The 19,905-nt window shown below is 45.9% G+C and overlaps 2 protein-coding genes across 2 annotated transcripts in view; one reads left to right on the top strand and one right to left on the bottom strand.

The window, feature by feature from the left end:
- The window catches only part of Rpn2 (Regulatory particle non-ATPase 2), a 233,167-nt gene that overhangs the window by 108,627 nt on the left and 104,635 nt on the right, over window positions 1-19,905 (bottom strand). The gene's annotated exons all lie outside the window — the stretch shown is intronic.
- Window positions 15,198-19,905, top strand: part of 5-HT2B (5-hydroxytryptamine receptor 2B) — a 31,363-nt gene continuing 26,655 nt past the window's right edge. The window contains exon 1 of the mRNA XM_022066523.2: window positions 15,198-15,962. Within this exon, the coding sequence (XP_021922215.2) occupies window positions 15,623-15,962 (340 nt within the window). The 5' untranslated portion in view covers window positions 15,198-15,622. The remainder of the gene's footprint in view (window positions 15,963-19,905) is intronic.

Here is a 19,905-nt window from a genome sequence, read left to right as displayed (position 1 = left end):
GCAGTCCACATTTCTGTTTACGAAGGACATTCAGTCGAGCAGCTGAAGTGACGAAGTGTCCGCGTCTGTTCCGGATTACCTACGGCGAGGAGTCGCATTTCCGGCTGTTGGTCGCGCGGGGATTACTCCCGCTCTCCTCCTGATCCCATCGCAAAGATCCCGAGGCAGCGCACCCGTGCAACAGTGGCACATTTAACAGGAACACTACAGTACAATTCAATTATTCCGGACGAATAAATGTAGAGTTGCAATCGAGTCTGGAGCACACGGTTATGGCGACACGTAGCTCCGAGCTAGTGAAATCATGAAGACGTACGAACGAGACTCAGATCACCTGGCGACAGCAGCGAAACTTCAATACAGTGACACGTACGAAATATTACGAGCAACGGAGGAAACGCACACACAAGATCCGCCCGGGTATGAAGTCGCTTCAGGCGTAAACAGTCTTCGTCAGAAACTACTGAAATAGCAATGGGAGTTAACCTCTTGTTGCGCTAAGTGCAATGAGGGCATCTTCTTTTCTGCAAACACGTGAAACAGGATCTAACAGCATTAAAGAACGCTCAATGTGGCGACTGCTACTGGGAACAGAATTCGCTCAGAGCGCCTGTCGCCGAGTCCGGCAATGCACTAACGCGTCCGAACCAGAACATCATATAAAAAATTACCTCTCGGCCGGCGAGAAGTTGCTCCGACGCATTTCAGACCGAAGGGTCACATCCAAAACTTCCCACAAGCCAAAGAGAATCTCCGACTTTTCATTTATTGAAAGACTTCGTTAGATTCAGGCGCTTTAAAATCTTTTGATTTTCAGTCCGAGGCAAATTCTATGACACTGTGTCGACCTGTGCAATGAACAGCGGTTGTCTGGTACTATAACAGTTTGTTAACGACGTCTTTACTGACCACTGTCGGCCGATGTGACCAAGTGTTCATGCCACGATGAACGTCAAATCAAGACGGAGGACGGAAACTCGGAAGAAATCTAAACAATTACAGTTGGGGCTGAACGTTCGATAAATCAGACGCTGTAAATCAAATAGTCTACTAAATACTGGGCTTCTGGGGTAATTTATGGGTAATATAGGCACCTGTTAGCAACAGTACCTAAGACAGCACCATTTTTAATAGATTTTTAGTAAATTTCTGACCTGTAAAAAACAAAAAAACGGGCCGAGAGTGGACAAGGGTGATTGCGGAGAATCCCTGGTTTAAATAGAAGTCAGAATGCGACGTGGTCAAACCGCGCTCCGAATGGACGGGAGCTTGAAACACGTGTCAAAGTTCATTAAAGCATCGGTATCAAACCTGGCAGCAGCCGACCAACACGTCTCTTGAGCAGGGAGGAACGTAGAATAAAAGAGGACACTGCAAACCAACATGGCGGACCGCAGTGACATCCAGAACGAAAAATAAAGGTAAATTAAGTTTAACGCGTAAGTGTTGTTGGCAGGACTGAGCAAGACGGCTTGCACTAACAGGATCTGCGTATACAGAGCAGAGAGAGGTTGCAGGATCTTCGAGTCAGCAGTACTTGCCGACAATGCATAAACGTATCCGAGACAACCGAAGAATCATCATCAGAACAGCTCCGGTCCCAACAAAGCCAATCAGGGGCGTATGGGCCATTGCCGATGCACCAGAAACCAGATTTTGGACAAAAGACAAAAGCTTCATGAATGTCCAACCACCGCCTGTTTACGTTCTTAAAACACAGGACAAAATTACCTTCAATTTTCTGCTCAGACCTAATTACCATACACCAGAGCAATGTTATCACCCTTACCAAACAGCAACTGTTTATGTTTCCGTGCAACGCTGTGTAATCAACAACCAGCAGCTTATAAACTCCCAACCATTACCAACGCCTCCGCCCTTAACGTCGCGAAAAGCCAGCACACTACTTTCTAATCACCCGGTGGAATCCGTTCCCAGCATCGACAATGAGAGTGAAGAGGGGGTGGAGAGGCTGCGAGGGGAAATGGTACCGACGCCTACACGAACCCCCACGTAGGCAATAAGAAAGGCACGAGGCACTCCAGACACTAAATTAAACTCCTCCAGGCAAATTCCCAAATCGTACACGACCGAGATCACGCCTAAGCGTGAGATATTAGCAAACTTCTTAAATTACGGTAAGGATTGTGGGCTGGACATGTTTCGGAAAAGTATTAGGAAAGCGACACGTCCACGTGCTATCTCCCTGAGATCCATTTTAATATCATCCTCCAACCTATGCCAAGGCCTCACAAGTGGCCTCTTACCTTTAATTATGTGCATAATTCTCACCTGGCCCATTCCATCCGCCCCGACTTAACCAACCTCCAGACTCCTGCCAGTTTACAATTAATTCAAAGTAAATAAATTTCCTCTCACTTCATTACGCACATCGAAAGCACAGTAACACAGATAGTAATGACCTCCGAAACGTCTGTAAAACTCTACCAGGCTACAAGGCGCAACAGCCCAGAGAGCCAGATATCGTGGGAGCCTGAAATTCCACCACAATCCAAAGACGTTCAATCACAAATCACAGGCTTCCGAGAAAACAGCTCATCTTCTAAAAGTCTTCAGAACGCGGAAATGATATTTAAGGGCAGTAAAGGGCGACCACCTGGTGAAATGTGCATTCAGGCATTCTCCAGCGGTGCCATTACCCACCAATGCCTGTCGGTTGTCATGCAAAACTTTGCCCCCCGGGGGCCGCTGTAACACGTCGGCTTACGTAACGTGCTGTGTATCGCCTGCAGAGACCACTAAAATCAAGAGCCAATTAAAACACCCTCTCATCGCGCTGAAGTTTGTTAATTACTACGCGGGTTATCACATTAAAACTGCACAAAACTTTTCTTCTTAAAAAAGATAAATCAGAGCAAAGACGTATTGATCACGAAACGGGAAATGCACTGAGAAAAAAAGGAGAATCAGCTGTTATCGTAACCCTGCTCTATTATATAGAAGTTATTGATTACTATTCCAAAGACTTGCTTCCAACCCCCCCCCCCCAAATAATAAATCTTGCACCCAGACCAGCCCATTTTAAAGGCACGGTCTTACCTATCGAGATTAGACGTGGATTTGGCAGGGCTCACACACGTTCTTCAATTCCCCTGTCACTCCGCGTTCCGATTGATTGATTGATTGGTCGATGTTGGTCTTCTGGGTTGTAACGACTTGGAAGCAGATACCAACGTTTCGGAGGAATACTTCCATCTTCAGCCAAGAAAATGTTTCCTCGAAACGTCGGCATCTTCACCCCCGTCAAGACAGTCTACGATGTCTAGATTAAGAGCCTCCCAGTAACTTGGATTTCGATGACGTATGTTGAGATGTTTAACGCATAATGACCTGGAAGGGGTGTGGACAGAAGGAGACGAGGCCTCACAAATACGAAGCATCAGCGTTTTGAACAGGCCCATCTCAAGTGTCACGCATTCTACATGTCCCGTCCATCTCGTCACCCTTGAATAAACGACACTCACACACATTACGTCTCCTAACCTCATACTGGTATTAGTGAGAGTCTTTAATACAAATAACCTCTGACGCTGAAGCAGCATCGTGAGATAAATACTCGATGGGTCTCCAGATGGCAGAAACCCACTGCATTGCTTGCTTATGCAGGAAGGCTGAATATTTCACTACTGACACGCAGCCATCAAAGGCCAAAACCCACGCCGCCCCGTCACTGCGCGTTCCTTCCGGCGCCCAACCCCCACGACATGGCTGGAGATTAACATAAGTGGGCCTCGGACTCTCATTCAAAATTCTCTGTTTTACCAAAGCCCCCATTTCCTTTAGCACTTATGAAGAAGGTAGAATGCGCGCGTGGGTACAAACGGAGAGCAGATTCCCTCGTTCCGAATGTCTCTCTATCACACACGATTTGATGGCTCAGAAATATTCAATCTCCTCTCCCATTCTTATCCCGCTTTCATTCAGTTGTCTGCTACATAAAACCACTGAGATTTCTGGGCGCTGAATGGAGCAGACGCTGATAGTTTCATTTCGTGAGAGACGTACCGAAGCAGCGGGGCCCCTGAATCTATCGCGGATAATCCTTCGCCGTCTATTTCTAGTCTCGTCTCCTGGGCCGTGTCTTTCCGTCTGTTGTGAATAAAAACGATGCTCCTGGCCGCAAATAAACTCAGGAAAAATGAAACAGAACAGACACAGTGCAGAGAATTTAAGGTGAGGGTCAGACGTAGCAAAGTTCAATTTTTCATGCATAAACACACACAACAAAACTTCAACTTACAATTTTATAGTGCACTCAACAGATTTTGCAAAATTAATCAATCGAGGGGAGCCGGGGTAGGCCAGTCAGTATAATGGCTGGCTACGGACTGGACCACCGGGGTTCGATCCCCGGCGGGGGCAGAAGAATTTTCCTTCCTGTCTCTCTACGACCAGACCGGCTCTCACCCAATGGATACCGAGGTCAAGCGTGGCCGGGGGGTGACGCTGACCACTCACCCTCCATCTAGTGTCGAAATTAAGAATGAGTACCCCTCCCCCAAGCGCCTGCAAGGTGTGTAGTGAAATAGTATTTTTAATCACTCGAGGAGATTTTATTCTGACCGATTTCGCGACGCCACCAACGATTTGTGTGTTTAGTGTTTTCAAGTAAAGGCAGCGAAGTCCTGATGACGTACAGCCACTAAAGAAGGTTTCTATGTGCCCGATACAACACAAGAATCTTGCTAGCATCATAGCTCGTCCCACTCCATTCCATTCAACTCCGATGTCTTACCATCCTCTTCCCGGGTCCGCCTCGTCGCCCTACCGAGGTTATCGTCCGATTGGGATCAGACGCGTCGGGGTCTTCGCTCGTCTGTTTCCATTCCCTTGACCTCCCATCAAAGCAAATCCCAGGTAGCCCACGTGAGCGACAGCGGAGAGCGTGGGCGAGAAATAATGACATTTCACGCGATTTGCTACCATCAGATTTCCCTCGCAGAGACGGACGACAGATGAGGGTGGCCTGAAGAGAGGCGTGTTGCATTGTGCCCCGGAACTTCGAGCTGCCAAGACAAGCGCAAGTCTTGCAAGGCGGTTAACGACGGTTCGCAGAAATGTATCGCGTACATCTTCAGGGTAGAAGTGACGTGGAAGCCACGCACCTCCCCTCATCGTCTGTAGGGAGTCACCGATCGGAGAGCCGCAAGCGACAATAACCTCAAATCCAAGTATTCTTGATAAGACAGACGACGTTTCGGCAGCTGACCCTACGCCGTGCGGGCGGGGTCTTTACGAGTGTCACGTTTCATTTTAGGAGAGTTCTAAACAAACTTACAAACTTTTCCTTGGCGTGGCTCCAAGCTATATTAAATGCCAAAATGCTCACAACTTGGCCCAAAGAGAATGTCCGAGTGAGGGCTACATTACGCGAGGCTCGCAAAAGTACGTCTGAAAGGGCGTAGGTACGGCCGGCCATCACAAAAGCCAGCAGCTGGACGCCATCCGCAACCTTCTCAGAGGCCCTCTTCGTAATTCGGAGTTTGCGACCAAAGCCTCGTACGCTACATTCCCCGCTCACAGTAACAATACTGGATGAATCGATACACTGCTCGCGGCTCTTCGCCGTTTCTAATCTTTAAGTGACTGGTCTCATAAAATGACATATTCAGTATTTTCCACCTGAAATAAGCACCTCGACAGCCTCGCAGGCCACCAAGTACGCCCCTGGAATAAAAATAAATTACAAATTCTGTCTGGGAAACGGCAAACCGACCAGCTGTGGCCGTCGTAGCTTCGAGCAAATTGTCAAGACACCGGCACGAGGCAGACAAAGGCCCGCTTTTCAATATCTAATTTCCAGACGCTACACGCGAGAATAAAAGATTCCAAACCAATCGGCATCAAGCATTTCTATATGCGAGCCCTCTAGCAAGACTTCAACGAAGTCCAATATATTCTGTTAAAGCAGATGAATGTATCAGCAGAAATTACTTTGATCGCCGCGTATTCAATCGTGCCTGAAAGCCAATCAGACGCAATCAGAACCGTCGCATTCACCGAACTTCACACCGTGTGGGCGCTACTCCGTGGGAGAAATAATCCAATTGGCGTCGGGACGCGGGATAAGAGAAAATATAAGAGCATCTTTACAGCGCCCACGCAGTCTCAGACCAACAGGCGAGGCACAGCGGAGCGCCTCTGACGTTACCTCTCTGGACCAATTAATTTCACGGTGACAAATTGGTACAGAAACAGAAACGCTGAGAACAGTGCCCGTGGTATTACAGGCCAAGCTCACGAGTCGTCGCTCTATGACGGTGCCTCAAACGGAATGATGCTGACGTATAAGAGCAGGCTTAGGCCTGTAGTTCAGTAAATTTTCGAAGACAAAATCAGTGTTTAGTGAGACAAATGGCAGTGATTTTACTCCAGTTTATGTTGGCGCGTTCCTGGTTTGACGTTACTCGTTGTGCTGAAAAGCTGCTCACAGCAACGGACGGCATTGACGGACGTACCGCCATGTTCTCATCGCACTGAATGACACAGAAATACGACAAAGACCGGCGCCCTACGTCAGCCGCGCGTTCGGGGTCTGTGAAGGTTGAGAACCCTGAAGCCCACACATCGGCTTTCTTCAAAACCCCAAAACGCACGAACTACAATTTGAGTCGCTGGTGAAACATGCTGACGCATTTAAAAACAGGTGATCACAAGACGAGAATCGGACATTCAACAGCGACAATATTACGTTGTATTACTGCGCTGCGCAGATACAGACACGAAGGTTCGCAGTCCAATTCCCCGCACCGTCGCCGGAGTCGACCGTGGGAGGGGGGAACCCGAAACTCGACCGCGTAAAAACCCAAAATACAAAAAAATCTGAAAAGATAATGGCCGGTTGGATTGAGGATGGACGACTATGGAATTATCACTTCCGGCACAGACGCCAGAAACAGAATTGGTCGGCACAGCTGTTGCCTCTGACTAGAAGCCTTGAGAAGAACCGGAGTACGGGACTACACAGTTAGAAGACGTCCGAAATGGAACACGATAAACAGAAGGAGAAGGAAAGTGGCGAAACTGGAATAAAGACACAGAGGAAGTCTACTTGAAATACCCGAACACTGAGACTACAGAGAATAGGAGCAAATATCATGAAAAGCGAACAGCAAACAAACGAGAAGCCACGGAGGCTAATAAAGACTGTTCATGTGAAAGATGACGTGCGCGGAAGGCAGCATTTCGCACTTAGAGACAAAATGATGCTGTAATTGCTCATGCAATCGCAGCTGAGGGCTGTGAAAAACACCGAACCAAAATGCAGAAGAGAGGAGATCGCCTGCGGGTAAGCGCACAAAGCAAACTGGAATTAATAAACCGGAGCAAATATTGGAGGTAAATATGATAATCAAGTGGAACTGAAGTACTAAATGCAGCATTATTTAAATATGCCTCTAATTGATGTTGAAACGCGCGCAAATACAACGAGAATAGAAAATGACTTTTAAAATACGAATATTAAAAAAAGGGACACTGCAATAAGCGTCACAATTAAACCAGTTTTGTAGACTAAAATCGACGCGAACTGCCGAGCCTTAGAGCCCACGCTGAATCTCAGCATTTCTGGAAAATTTTCCGCCAAGTTTCCGAACCTCCTCAGACATTCGGCAGAATTCCCGGTCGGCCGTCGTAAGGCCTCTACCCACACGGGTCAACACAGTAGAAAGACGCGGGTGAGTGTTTATCGATACCTCGAGTATGGGATTCGAGCATACGCTCGCAGCGCTCGAATGGCGAGGACCCACGCGCGGCCACCGACTTTGTAGCCCGCCAAATATTATTAGTACGATCTCACCAAGGAGCATGAAATGGAGAAAAGACGTGTAGCACGCGTGGGAGAATGAGAAATCAATAAAAGTTTGGTTCCGAAAAACTTAGTAGGAGAAACACTTGCTAGACCAAGACGTAGACGGTGGGAGGTCGTGAACTGGATTCCATAGGCTCTTCACACGGACTGGTGGATACATATTGTGGACAAGGCAATGGTTCTTCGAGTAATAAAGGGTTGAGATTATTTTTGAGTACCTTAACGATTTGAAGCTTTTCAAGAAGAATTCTCCTCCATGGAATCAACCCACCACCTGTTTAAATACCACGACCTTATAAAAAAATATAAATAAGTGGCTTTCGAGAAACCATCGATGTTCAAATCTAACTCCAATTTCAGACACACGTAGCTCAAAACAAGAGCAGTGGCACCCGGAAGATTAAAAACGAGGTTGAAGCCAACAGCGCGGGCCTCAGTTCCGAATGCAATTCCGCGTTATCATTTCAAAGCTCTGACCGTATCACGACGCCCGTGTTCCGAAGCCGAAGGCTAGCGGCAATGCGACGTAGGAGTGAGACATCAGACGGGAGCGTTCATTCGGTCTATGAATATTCATGACGAGACCGAGCCATCAAGCAGAGGAGGAATCACGATGTGCCGGAACGGACACAGTACACAGCGGGATTGTTTTTGAATAGTACCGGTTTGTCGAAGGCTCGCCGGAGAATGAACACATTTCCAGCGCACTTGGCAGAGACTGACACATTCCTGTCATGGAAAGCAAATGTATTGATGTGACGTCTCGTGACCCCCAAAGCAAATCTTGATCTCGGTGTTTAAAACGGACGTTTCCCGAGTGTATTCCTTGTCTCTCTCAACGCAGCTGAATACCCAGAAACTGCAGACCGCCGGCAGCCGCTGAACAGAGACGTTATGATTAAGAAGACCCTTCTTCTGCTGTCAGCAACTCCACCCTGACCAAGTGACAATTACAGACACTGCACAACGTGTGATTACTTCCAACAAATTTAACACATAATCTGCATTTAATTAACAACTGGGCAAAATTTCTTCCAAAAATAAAACACGCCTCATTATAATACTACCAATGAGATATCACTAATGTGCAACATACGACTGAAAAACAGTAAAGCAAGATTTAACAAGACCAGCACGAGAACGAACGAGAAAATGCACATTTTTAATGTTTGTAAATTTGCACTGCCTGTACCTAAATACCACGGCCTGCAGGCCACGGGGTTCTGTTACGACCAGAGGCTCATGTTGCAGATATTGTACTGAGGTTTCCCCTGCCACAGTCGGCTCTTAAACGATCAATACACCGGTAATCAATGCCGCGTGGACCACAGTAGGCCTAGTTTAAATATTGGGATAAATAACGCAAACACAAGGCAGCAAGACGTGCCTCAAACACAGTGGAATGGCCGTAATTCTAAGGCGAAATTCGCCTGTTCAGTGTCGTTTGTCCACCGCACAGACTCCGGCTTTTAGTGCCGAAGTCCGGCTTCAATAAAGACGAGCACGCATCAAGATGCATCTCAGAATCATTCTCCCCTCCACGCCGGCCACGGCCAACCCATGCAGCTAAGATGCCTGAAGAAAACCACTGCATCTGGAGAATACTGCAAGGCACGGCGAAGTTAACAGCCAAAGTTCGTCTAAATAATATTTAAGAATTCAGTCCGTACCGCAAAGAAAACGTTACTCTACGCCGTTCCGAAAATGAACTGCTCACCGCTGTTTACAAAAAATATTGATACAGAACGCAGCATTACCGATTGCTATAGAAGATGGTACATAGAGTTACCACCTGGCTTTAAAGGGTTAATAGCACAGTTGGTCGAGGCTCGGGTCAGCCAAATGGGGCAGACTGGCTGTTACCGGGGAGGCAGTGCTGCTGGCCACACAACCAACACTTACGTGCCGGTACGTACGATTTACATTCAAGCAGTGGCCGGTTCGAATCCCTGACAAAGGCATTTTCGTAACTGAGATTTTCCGTCTCTCCACCTGAAAAGTAAGAAGAGTTCAGGTTTGGAGTTCTTGTAGGAAGGGTGTAATTCGAACTTCATCTGCATTGACTTAAGCTGCCGGAGACACACGCCCTTTGCTGGCGAAGGTGGACAACCACTGACGAAGCTCTTTACACAAACAAGCTCCTCAAGATGTGTCAGGGGGAGAGAGAATGCGCTGAAAACTGTGTCTGACAGTGATAACAGGCACCGGTAACCTCTAAAATTCAATTTCTCAGCCTTCCTGTCTGACACCCCCGTTCCTTTATCCTTTCCCTTCGTCGCCTTCTGGCTTCTTTCTTTCTGTCTTCAGTGTGTCCTTTTGAGAACGGGACATTTTTAGCCTAGGCGATATAAGAGCCGATCGAACAAGCGATTATGGTAGCTCAAATTAGTGACAAAAATTCTAAAAGGAAGCAGCTTCCTAGGGCACAGTGCACCGACGTAATCCCCCAGGGCCACAGGGGTCAGTTTTAATTCTCGATTACGCTTATCAAGTTTTAATGAAAGGTGGCGACTTTACGTACCTTGCACAGTAAGACGCGCGAAGCCGGGATACCACGAGACCTTAATCTTGCTACAGGACGTCACAGAATCTGCGATGCCCGGACGCAAATGATCACACAAGGAACAAAGACCATGATTCTCGTTACTACACGCGCGGGAATCTGACGAAAACTTATTCCCGTCAAGGTATGATTTGAGGTTCTTAAGGCAGAGCGTCTGAAGGCCTATCGCCAACTCGAACAGGCAAGGCGATAAGCCTAAATACGGCTTCGCGTTACACCGACAACTGTCTTCACGAAGCAGAGCCCTTGAGAAACTAACAGTCGCTCAGCTGGTCGAGAAATTCTCCGCTTGGTGCCTCCTGAGGTTCCACCGCTGTTTCTACGAGTTGTTTATCCTTTGCATGGAATATAATAGGCCTAATGCATCATTAAAATAAGAGCAGAGATTTCAAGAGACGGAATTCTGTAAAACTCTGTTTTAATTTCCTTTCGGAGGAATGTCTCGGTAGAACGTAGCACATAATCCAGTTACAAAGACAATTCACAATCACGGAAAAAGGCGGGGGGAAAAGCCGGAAGACGTGGAGGCGGATGAGACCGAGACGGAAACAGAGAATGAATAAATGGCGACACTGAAAAGAAATTGATGGTTGGATGGTCTCGGAAGTGAAAACGCACGCACGCACACACGCCTAAAATAACAGACAACGACAGAATGAGAGGGAAGATTAGTCTTGAATGCCATCAATTTCGAGATCGTGGCAGACAAGATAGGAGATTCTGCAGAATCGTGTTGCGGTTCAAAGGGGGGAAGGAACATTACCGTGGAACAGCCTCCCTTTTAAAAGCGAGTCCTTGCTAGATCGCACGACAGTTTAGTGGGGAAAACAAATGGTCTTCTGGGGGTCACTTTTATTAAATCATTACACCACTAAAAATAACTTCCTAACATCGGCCAGCGCCGTAAATCTTTTGCTGGGACACCAACGTTACAGATTTAGTCCGCAGTAAAGACAGGTAACACAAACAAATCTTTATTACAGCCGTTCCATTGCAGGTCGGTCTGTGTAAACTTTCCACTTGCAAAGCGACCGACTGCTTCGCGCGAAAGAACTCCAGACGTAGTTACACGCGTCGTCTCAACAAAGTGGACGTGATAAAACGGTATGTGGGCGGTTGCGCCCGTACTCATGTGTCATCTCGAAACGTATCACACGGATTCCTGTTAAATTTCGAATGACACCAAAATCTGGGGATCGAATTCGGTTTTAGCGCCTAGCGATCAATAAACACGAAGTCGTCGGTAAAATGTGAAGTTCAAATTGTAAATATGTAACGAAATCAGCGTCTGATACTGACTAATGGTGACAGCGCTTGCACAGATACCACGACATGAACCTAACCTAACCTCTGGTTCACCGCGCACTGCACACAGAGTACAACAGTCCCCGTCCTCGTAAATTTCTATGCGCCTTTACCTTCCTTGATAACAAGTCCTTGCACTTCACAAGGAGATTGTGGCAGATTAAAAACCCATTTCGCGGACTTTGGCAACTAAGTAGGAGCACAAACACGCGAGAGACTCACGATGTACGTGTCTGACAGCGCAGAAATCGAAAACCCTTCGCACGAAAACAGAGTAGCATTGTCATAATGTCGCAAAACACGTTTTAAAAACGCCCTGAAGGGAGAGGCGGTGCGTTCCTAACAGAACCAGGTACAGTGGACGCAAAATAACTCCCGAGCATGGGCTAAAGGCGGAATGGGAGACGCAAAGGGGGGGCAGGACGGCAGAAAGTCTACCTGAGCGCCTTTCCTTTTGAACGAAGACACTTTCACGACGACCGCTAGTGTCTTAATGACAGCTTGCTGCTTTCGTGAACACCTGAGGAATAAATCTCGTTAGGGTGTTATGCCACCTAACTACGAGAGCTTAATCCTTGTACAAGAGTGTCAACTCGTTACAAAGTGGATAACCACACAAACTTCGATCGAAACAGCATTTCCAATCCTAGACACAATTCCCTTTTCCAAAATCCCGACAAAAATTCAAATATGCACGAACTGTCGTATGCACAGGCGTGTTACAACATGAAATTAAAAAACTTTTAAGGTCTAAAAATAAATCTGAGGGGTTATTATTACGCACAAACTCAGGGTAATAAAAACTCCATTATTCGAATAAAAATCTGACCTGAATACAATCATAGAGCGACGTTAGTTAATTTAACTTTGTATCACCATGACAAAAGGAAAGATATTTAAAACGCATACAAATATCCGACAGAAGATGGCGTGTTTCATTAGCACACCCTGGAACGTCGTCACGTGCATTGTTTTGCTTGAGACAGGCAGCGTATCGCATTCCATAGGCAACTTCATCTACTCTCAAGGACGGACACATAAAATGATAAAAAAAATACGAAATGGATACGGAAATAACAACTCCGGTCGCGTCGAGGTCGTGTAACCACAGCGAGCGGCAGGCCCATGAGAGGATTTACGTGTTCGGTGAACAAAGTATTCATTCTAATTCTAATAACAGTGACCAACTACAGTCAAGAAAGTCCAACCAAAAAAGAAATGTCTCCCAATTCTGGGCCAGATTAATCCAATCCACATCACATTTGTCAGATATACTTTAATTTAAAACTTCCATCTACACCCAGGTCTTCCAAACTGTCTCTTTCAGTTTTTGTCAACTCTCCCACGCACGTTACACTAACACACGGTTTCCGATGAATACGACCTGAGCTGAGCATAACACAATTTCAGTTTTATAACTTGAAAAGAAGACGCAACTTGGTAGACCAAAGCGTAGATGGTAAGATATTAATCACTGCACCCCCAACGCCAGATTCCACCTGGTATAAAAATGAAGTTAAAAGATTTTCTTACAAACTACACACAACACGTTAATGTACGTTAGTGTTCGAACGGTAAGACGAATACACAAGGGAAGTGCTGTGTGGGCTGAAACACGAGGCTCTGATCTTAACTCGACACTGGTATGAACTAGAGAACCAGTTCAGAACACGGACGACGTGTGGACATACGAGAAATATCAGCGCGATAGTCACGGAACACCCACGGCTCTCGAAACTGCAAATTCACTTCCGTTGTCAGCACCAACTCTTACCACGCGTTGGCCTTCCTCAAGCAAAGAGGCGATGAGACGCCCTCGCCACTGACCTAACATCCGGCTTGTGCGTTGTCCAGCTACATGTCTAGCCCATCATAACCACCCTCGCCGTACAGCCTGGTAGAAAATGACCAACTCAGTACGAAGTTACCTGGAATCTTAATTCCAAAGTTCCGGATAAGAAATCGAATATCACGCTACGTCTTACGTTGGCATAATGAAATTCCTTCACTAGCCGAATAATGTAATCCAACACCAACATTTATAATGGATTTTTCTCGGGTTACCAGCTATGTCAGGCGGTTTAATAAAAATACACGAACCCTGAGGACAAGGACGAAGATGGTTGTCGAAACGTCGGTAAACCACCTTACACGGCTGGTAGCCCGAGAATAATTCATTACACTTAGTGGCCGTCAAAACTTCAGATCATACACTTACATTCACAAGTCAGTCGACTTAAAATCTTGTCTAATATCTATGTTACGATATCAGATAACACAGAAATTGATTTAACATCCTAAACGAAACGTTGATGAAATTAAGTGGGGGGGGCGGGGGGGGGGGGACTCGAACCCATCTTTCGTACACAGAAACGAAATTATGGAGAGAGAAAAAACTGATATAACAAGACTGACGTGGAAGTTTCTGATCTTGCAAACAATAAGAACGCAATAAAACATTCCAGAACTCTGTATGTCACAGTAACCCGGAAAATAAAAATTCCTGCGGGGAATTCGAAAACATATTGGCGTCGTTAAGGCCACTGCAGAAACGGAAGAGATTAACACAACTCGAAAATATAAAATCGAGAGAACATTACATAAGAAGAGAGAAAGCGTCCTCAGACAAACTGGATAATCGATTCTCACTTCAAATAAAGTTCAAACAGCAAGAAAAAGCACGACCTCTCTCACAGATGCTCCGTAGGAAGCGAACCGGAAGACGTAACTAAACGTACGTTCTTCTGGGGGTGTTTCGAGTTTCGAGCGCGTGAAACGGAAATCAGATACAGAGGACTGTCTTCTTTACTGGACTGCATTTGCTGATGTCGATTCCGAAACACGTGGCAAATTACGTGGACAGGCGAAACTCTGCCCCCGTGATGTCATTACTCAAACTGCGTGTTTCACAGACGAGAATTTCAGACCAGAAGTCTTGTCCTTATTAATCGGGAACTTCAATTTCAAACGTTTTTCAGTGTAAAGTGCCCTAATTAATTATTCTTCCAATAGGCCTTTGTCAAGACGGGAAAAACTACAAAAGCTTCTTTTTAGGAAATAAATCGTTTGGAAGTGTTTTTTTAGAGAGAGGGAGTGAGAGAGCAACTGGCCTTATAACTTCATAAAAGGCACGAACTTCGCCACGAACTGACACCGTCAGTTTGTCAACACAGCTGGTTACCATTAAGCGGGGAAAAAAAAACCCTATTACCTTTATATGTATGAATTTTTCACACGGAGTAATTTTTCCGACATTTTAAATTCACGCCCAAGACATGAGCCAAAACTACACTTGCAGCATTTTTCCTTCGAAAACAAATTTTCTGCTAAACAAACAAAGCTCACACTGCACGAATTCTTTTGTTTAAACATTGTTCGATTGGGGGGGGGACGGGGATTTGCACAGCAGATAACCCCCCTCCGATCGTACGCCCCCCCCCCCAACCCCTCTGTAGCAAAACGCAGGCGCCTTTACCGTACCGGCGCTCAGGGCGTCCACACACACACACACATACTTAGTGTGGGACAGGGACGTCAGCGTCGAGACGCCTCAACCACCTGTCTGTCCTGCAAGTGGCCGGCCACACCACAGCACGACAACTCGCCTGACTGCACTCCTGAGGAACCTGTGTCGACACAACAGTTCGTGACACTGACAAGAGTCGTTCAGCGAATGCCAAGACTTTATAAAACACGCACAAAATTATTAACTACAGCCTACATTCCTGTGTGACATTTACATTGATGAAATAGCAGATAACACTGTCAAATTCCTTTTTTAAGTTGCAAAAATTCCACTGACGGAACTGCTGAGACGCGCGTTTTTCCCGTGACACTCCACTTCAAGCGTCAGAGACAGACGCCCTGCGACTGTTTACAGTAAATAATGAAGTGGAGAGGCGGTGATCTGCTCGAAGTGCACGATGATTGAAGTATTCTTGTACAGCTCCGCGAGCAGCGATTATTACACAAACGCAGAATTCAACACAACGGGCGCGAGTGTTAACGCCGTGTTACAGTGCAGTGTTAATATCAGTGTTAACGTCGGTGCCGGAGACGATGCAGATTTCAACAACTGGTGGGCACTCTTAGCGCTCGTGTTAGTGCTGGGCACGGCGGCGGGGAACATCTTAGTGTGTCTGGCCATCACGTGGGAGAGGAGGCTGCAGAATGTTACCAACTATTTTCTAATGTCCCTAGCCATAACAGACCTCATGGTCGCTGTGCTCGTGATGCCGCTAGGAATTTTAACGCTCGTCAGAGGTAAGTTGGCTCGTGTCGGCACGCTTCAAGGAATTTCTAAGTCAGAGAACTAGAATTTATCCCTTCAAAAATTCTGCAGGAAGTTCACAGTTTCAAACAAGCGAATATGTAAGACATGACGACATGTGATAACTCGGGTTTACCTTAAAAGAGTAACTCCTGTGGGCGAGAACCCTTCGCCTGCCTCAGAGGAAAAAACACCAAACATTCTGCTCAATTTTTACAACTTCGAAATGAATCTTTACTGCGGTTACAAAAATACTTACTGTAAAGCAGTTGTAAACACACATCGAAAATAAATGCTGAAGACGTGTTTAAGTTAATAGAGAAGTAAACATGACGACACTGTGAAAGCGGCTTACAAATTCCTGACGGCGTGCCTTGTACCATTCCCTTCCCTGTGGGCGTCGTAAATAATTAGAGTTTGAGCTACAATTCTGAAATGGCGCTTTCCAATTCTGCCAAGCTCGAATAAGTTTTAAAATAATACGGCGTGGAGTGGATTCAAGTGGCGGGCTCTTGTGTGAGCCTACTAATGAACGAAACTTCGGAGAATTAACCATCCGGCGATGACGTTCCAAACAACTCTGCTCAACAGAATGAATCGCGCACCAAATATACTGTACAACGTCCCACATCATTAAAATTCGTGCACCCCTTTTCGTCTGTTGACGGTGTAACTGAGATGGCAGGCTCGCATTTTCAAAGTCTCGCTGACTTTCCTAGTTTGACAAAAATGTCTGCGATGGAAGTGGGTGAATATGAGGATTTGCCTACCGCACTGCAGACAGAAATCAATTTGCAGCTGTCAGTTTAGGGCTGACAGTTCCTATAGATTTCTGTTTAAAGACACGTCGTATCGATTACTTTAATCGCAAAGTAGCGGACACACTGACGAGACAAGCCCCGCGGTTACGACATAGTTCATTATTCAGCAGAGAAGAGAACTCAAGTCTTTACCTGACGGGGTCCGCGGTCCCGTCCAAGGAGTGACGAGCCTCTTCCGGGCTGACGGGGTCTTCATTTGCAAACCGGCCCGAGAATTCTTTTATGTGGGTTAATTCATGATACACGAACATAAAGAGGATTTAAACTTTTTATTAACAAAGTGTCCGACTGCCTTTAATTTGTTTAGCCTAACCTAAAACAGACTCGCGTATCAGATGTGTCGCGCAGACCACACGTCGACCCATAAAACTTTGCCGGGCTGTCAGCCGCGCAAGAACAGACAGTGGATGAGTTGGGGAAAGGCCGTCTGTCACAGACAATAACACTCACGTCACTTGGACTGGCATTTATAATCTAACGTCGCCGGGTAAATGTGCGGATTTGCCTCTGCTCGAGTTGTTGCAAAAGCAGCGAATTATTTACTAGAACAGAGCCAAACTGTGTGTGTTCTCTAGCACTGTTTGTATGCATCCCTTATTGACGGGAAGGGTGTACGCTCTCTTAAAACTAAAAAAGACCCTTGAGATAGAAATAAAAAAAAAGTTTACCGCCAAACGCTAAATCAGAAATCATCAAGCGAATTCATAGCGCATCTAAATCTCGTTATCCATTTTGACATAATATTTTTCAAAGTGAGGGCGTGTCTTAGCAGCGCTGTAAGGCATCGAAACTGTCGCGGGACATAAACGCACTGTTCTAGACTAGAAATTACTGAGAAAACGCATAATACAGGTTAACTCAGAATCAAATGTAATAACAATATGGCGAGTCATTTTCCCCTCTCAAAAGTTCTAACTTCCAGCCTTCATTTATATTTATGACACAATTAAAATGTTCTCTGATGTCTCAGAGATCCAATCATGAAAGACTAAGTCAACTCAACCTTACCTTCCAAATTGTCTTGCAATAGTTTTAAAAGTGAACGCTCTGGTACATTACCTGAAACAAGAGAGAAAAAAAATTAAGGTCCTTGAAATACAAGAAATTCAATCGACAGTCGAAGCCTTCAGGTACTCGGAAGAAAATGACGATGTCTGATGAACTAACCTTCCATGAAAATTGCGTGAATCTAGTGGATCAGTCTTGCTGAGAACCAAATGCATTTTTCATGTACTCTTTCGTCTATTCAGAGCCAATTACTGCGGTCCTGGGTACGGGTCGTTAATCATAATTACAGCCAGCTACACTAAGTATTGGCTCAATGATGCTACGCGTTTGTTTGTATAATGCGCCATGTATAAACCAGCTTTTTTTTTTAAATCACTTTAAACCTCTTCTCCAATTTATTACTGATTTTCATCGCCCGAACACACCGACACAAATTCAGCCGCGTCATTACGTACGACACAATCATACGTCACGGGCTTAACCACAAATGTTATGTGAAATCTTCACATTAAACAAGCGTACAACTTCAGCGCACAGCAGAAACTGGGTAATATTTTTGGCGTCGAATTAAGAGATGCGACGTTCTCACGGCGGTCTGTTTGTGTGCTGACGCCGTGCTGATGGGTACCGACGTTTCGGAGAGCTGCTGACAGAGGAAGTATGTTCCTCCGAAACGTCGGTAGTAACCAAGTTTATTTAGTATTAATATTTTATTTTGTATGCCATCTACCATCGTACCATCGTCATTGACCGCTGTTTTTGTGCGTGGCTGTAAATGGTCTTCTTTGGTTGTCGTGCACACTAATAAATAAATTAAACTGAATCATCATCAGGGAAGAAGTCTTTCTTGTACATTAAATTTCCACACAAATAACCTCGATTATTCGCAATTGCCGACTCGCAATATTTAATCTCGAACTCATTTACAGATATACTTAAGACCTATCTCCTGCCGAATGCCACGTGCACGTTACACCCTTTGCGGAAGTTTATATATTTTTCCAATCATCTGCTGACTTGCACAGCCTCGTGGCCCTGTATTAAGTGTCGCTCGATCTCGGACGCACAGGCTTTCGCCACTTTATTGGCGAGTGCAGAAATTAAAAGAGACGCGAGGTTGGAGGGCGACATCCACTGGCAACGCAGACACCAAGTCTCCTGAGAGCACGTCACATGACTCAACACAGACAACCTACTGATCTCATAAGCGTAATATTTTCCTCAAGGACGAAAACCCGGCTAAGAACGGACATGATTAAATTATTATCTTAAACTTATTTCAATAAAGTTAGTAAGAACAACTTATGGAGGTAACTACCACTTTTTTTCCGTTCTTACAGACACAAACAGCTGGAAACTGCCAAAGCCAATGTTTGTTCAAGGACACGTGAAATTTACCTTCTCTTTACGAGGCGTGGGACATAACAAAGTCGCGTGCGCAACGCACGAGGTCAGGGTCCGGGCGTCCGATGCCACACGCTTTCCAAAATATCCCGTCAGATGACATAAGGACTAACAGACTCGTCCGAAGTTGAGAGATAACAGCCCTTGAAATGGCCGGCCCACGGCATACACAAAGGGCATTCAAGTGCCCACACATGGAACCTGAAAGTAGGCATTCCTTCCTCAATGCCAAATCCTTGAACCCGAATGCCCCGCGATTCCTCGGCCTCCTGCCGTAGAAGAGGTTACTACGGCTGCAAAATCCTCTTCTGCTGTCAGAAGGCAAGCCACTTCAACCCATCTACCGAGAGTCAAGCTGAGACGGAACTGAAATCTGCATAGCCTAATGCCCAGATGTCCCAAATTGAAACATGGGGCAGCCCTCGTGTAGGAGTGGCCAACGTAACCTAACCATTACCAGGCCCCTAAGTGTTCTGCAGCGTTCACTGTGAAGCCTCTACAATATGTCAATACAGAGCATTGATTTTATTAATAACCACACACACACACACACACACACACGCGTGCGTCATGAATACGTTATCAGTTATCGCTCAACGCAGGTGGTTCTGTCTCGTCAATGAATAGGCAGGCCACATATTCCAAATCACAGCCCACTTCAGGCAAATAACGTTTTTCAGTATTTATTTTGTTCTATTAAAAT

This window comes from Zootermopsis nevadensis, unplaced genomic scaffold (assembly GCF_977971745.1).
Source record: "Zootermopsis nevadensis isolate Lab colony 2312 unplaced genomic scaffold, Znev_1.0 Znev_ptg000005l, whole genome shotgun sequence".
Taxonomy (NCBI): domain Eukaryota; kingdom Metazoa; phylum Arthropoda; class Insecta; order Blattodea; family Termopsidae; genus Zootermopsis; species Zootermopsis nevadensis.
Note: the sequence above shows the minus strand (reverse complement) of the source record. Positions and strands in the feature narration are given on the sequence as shown.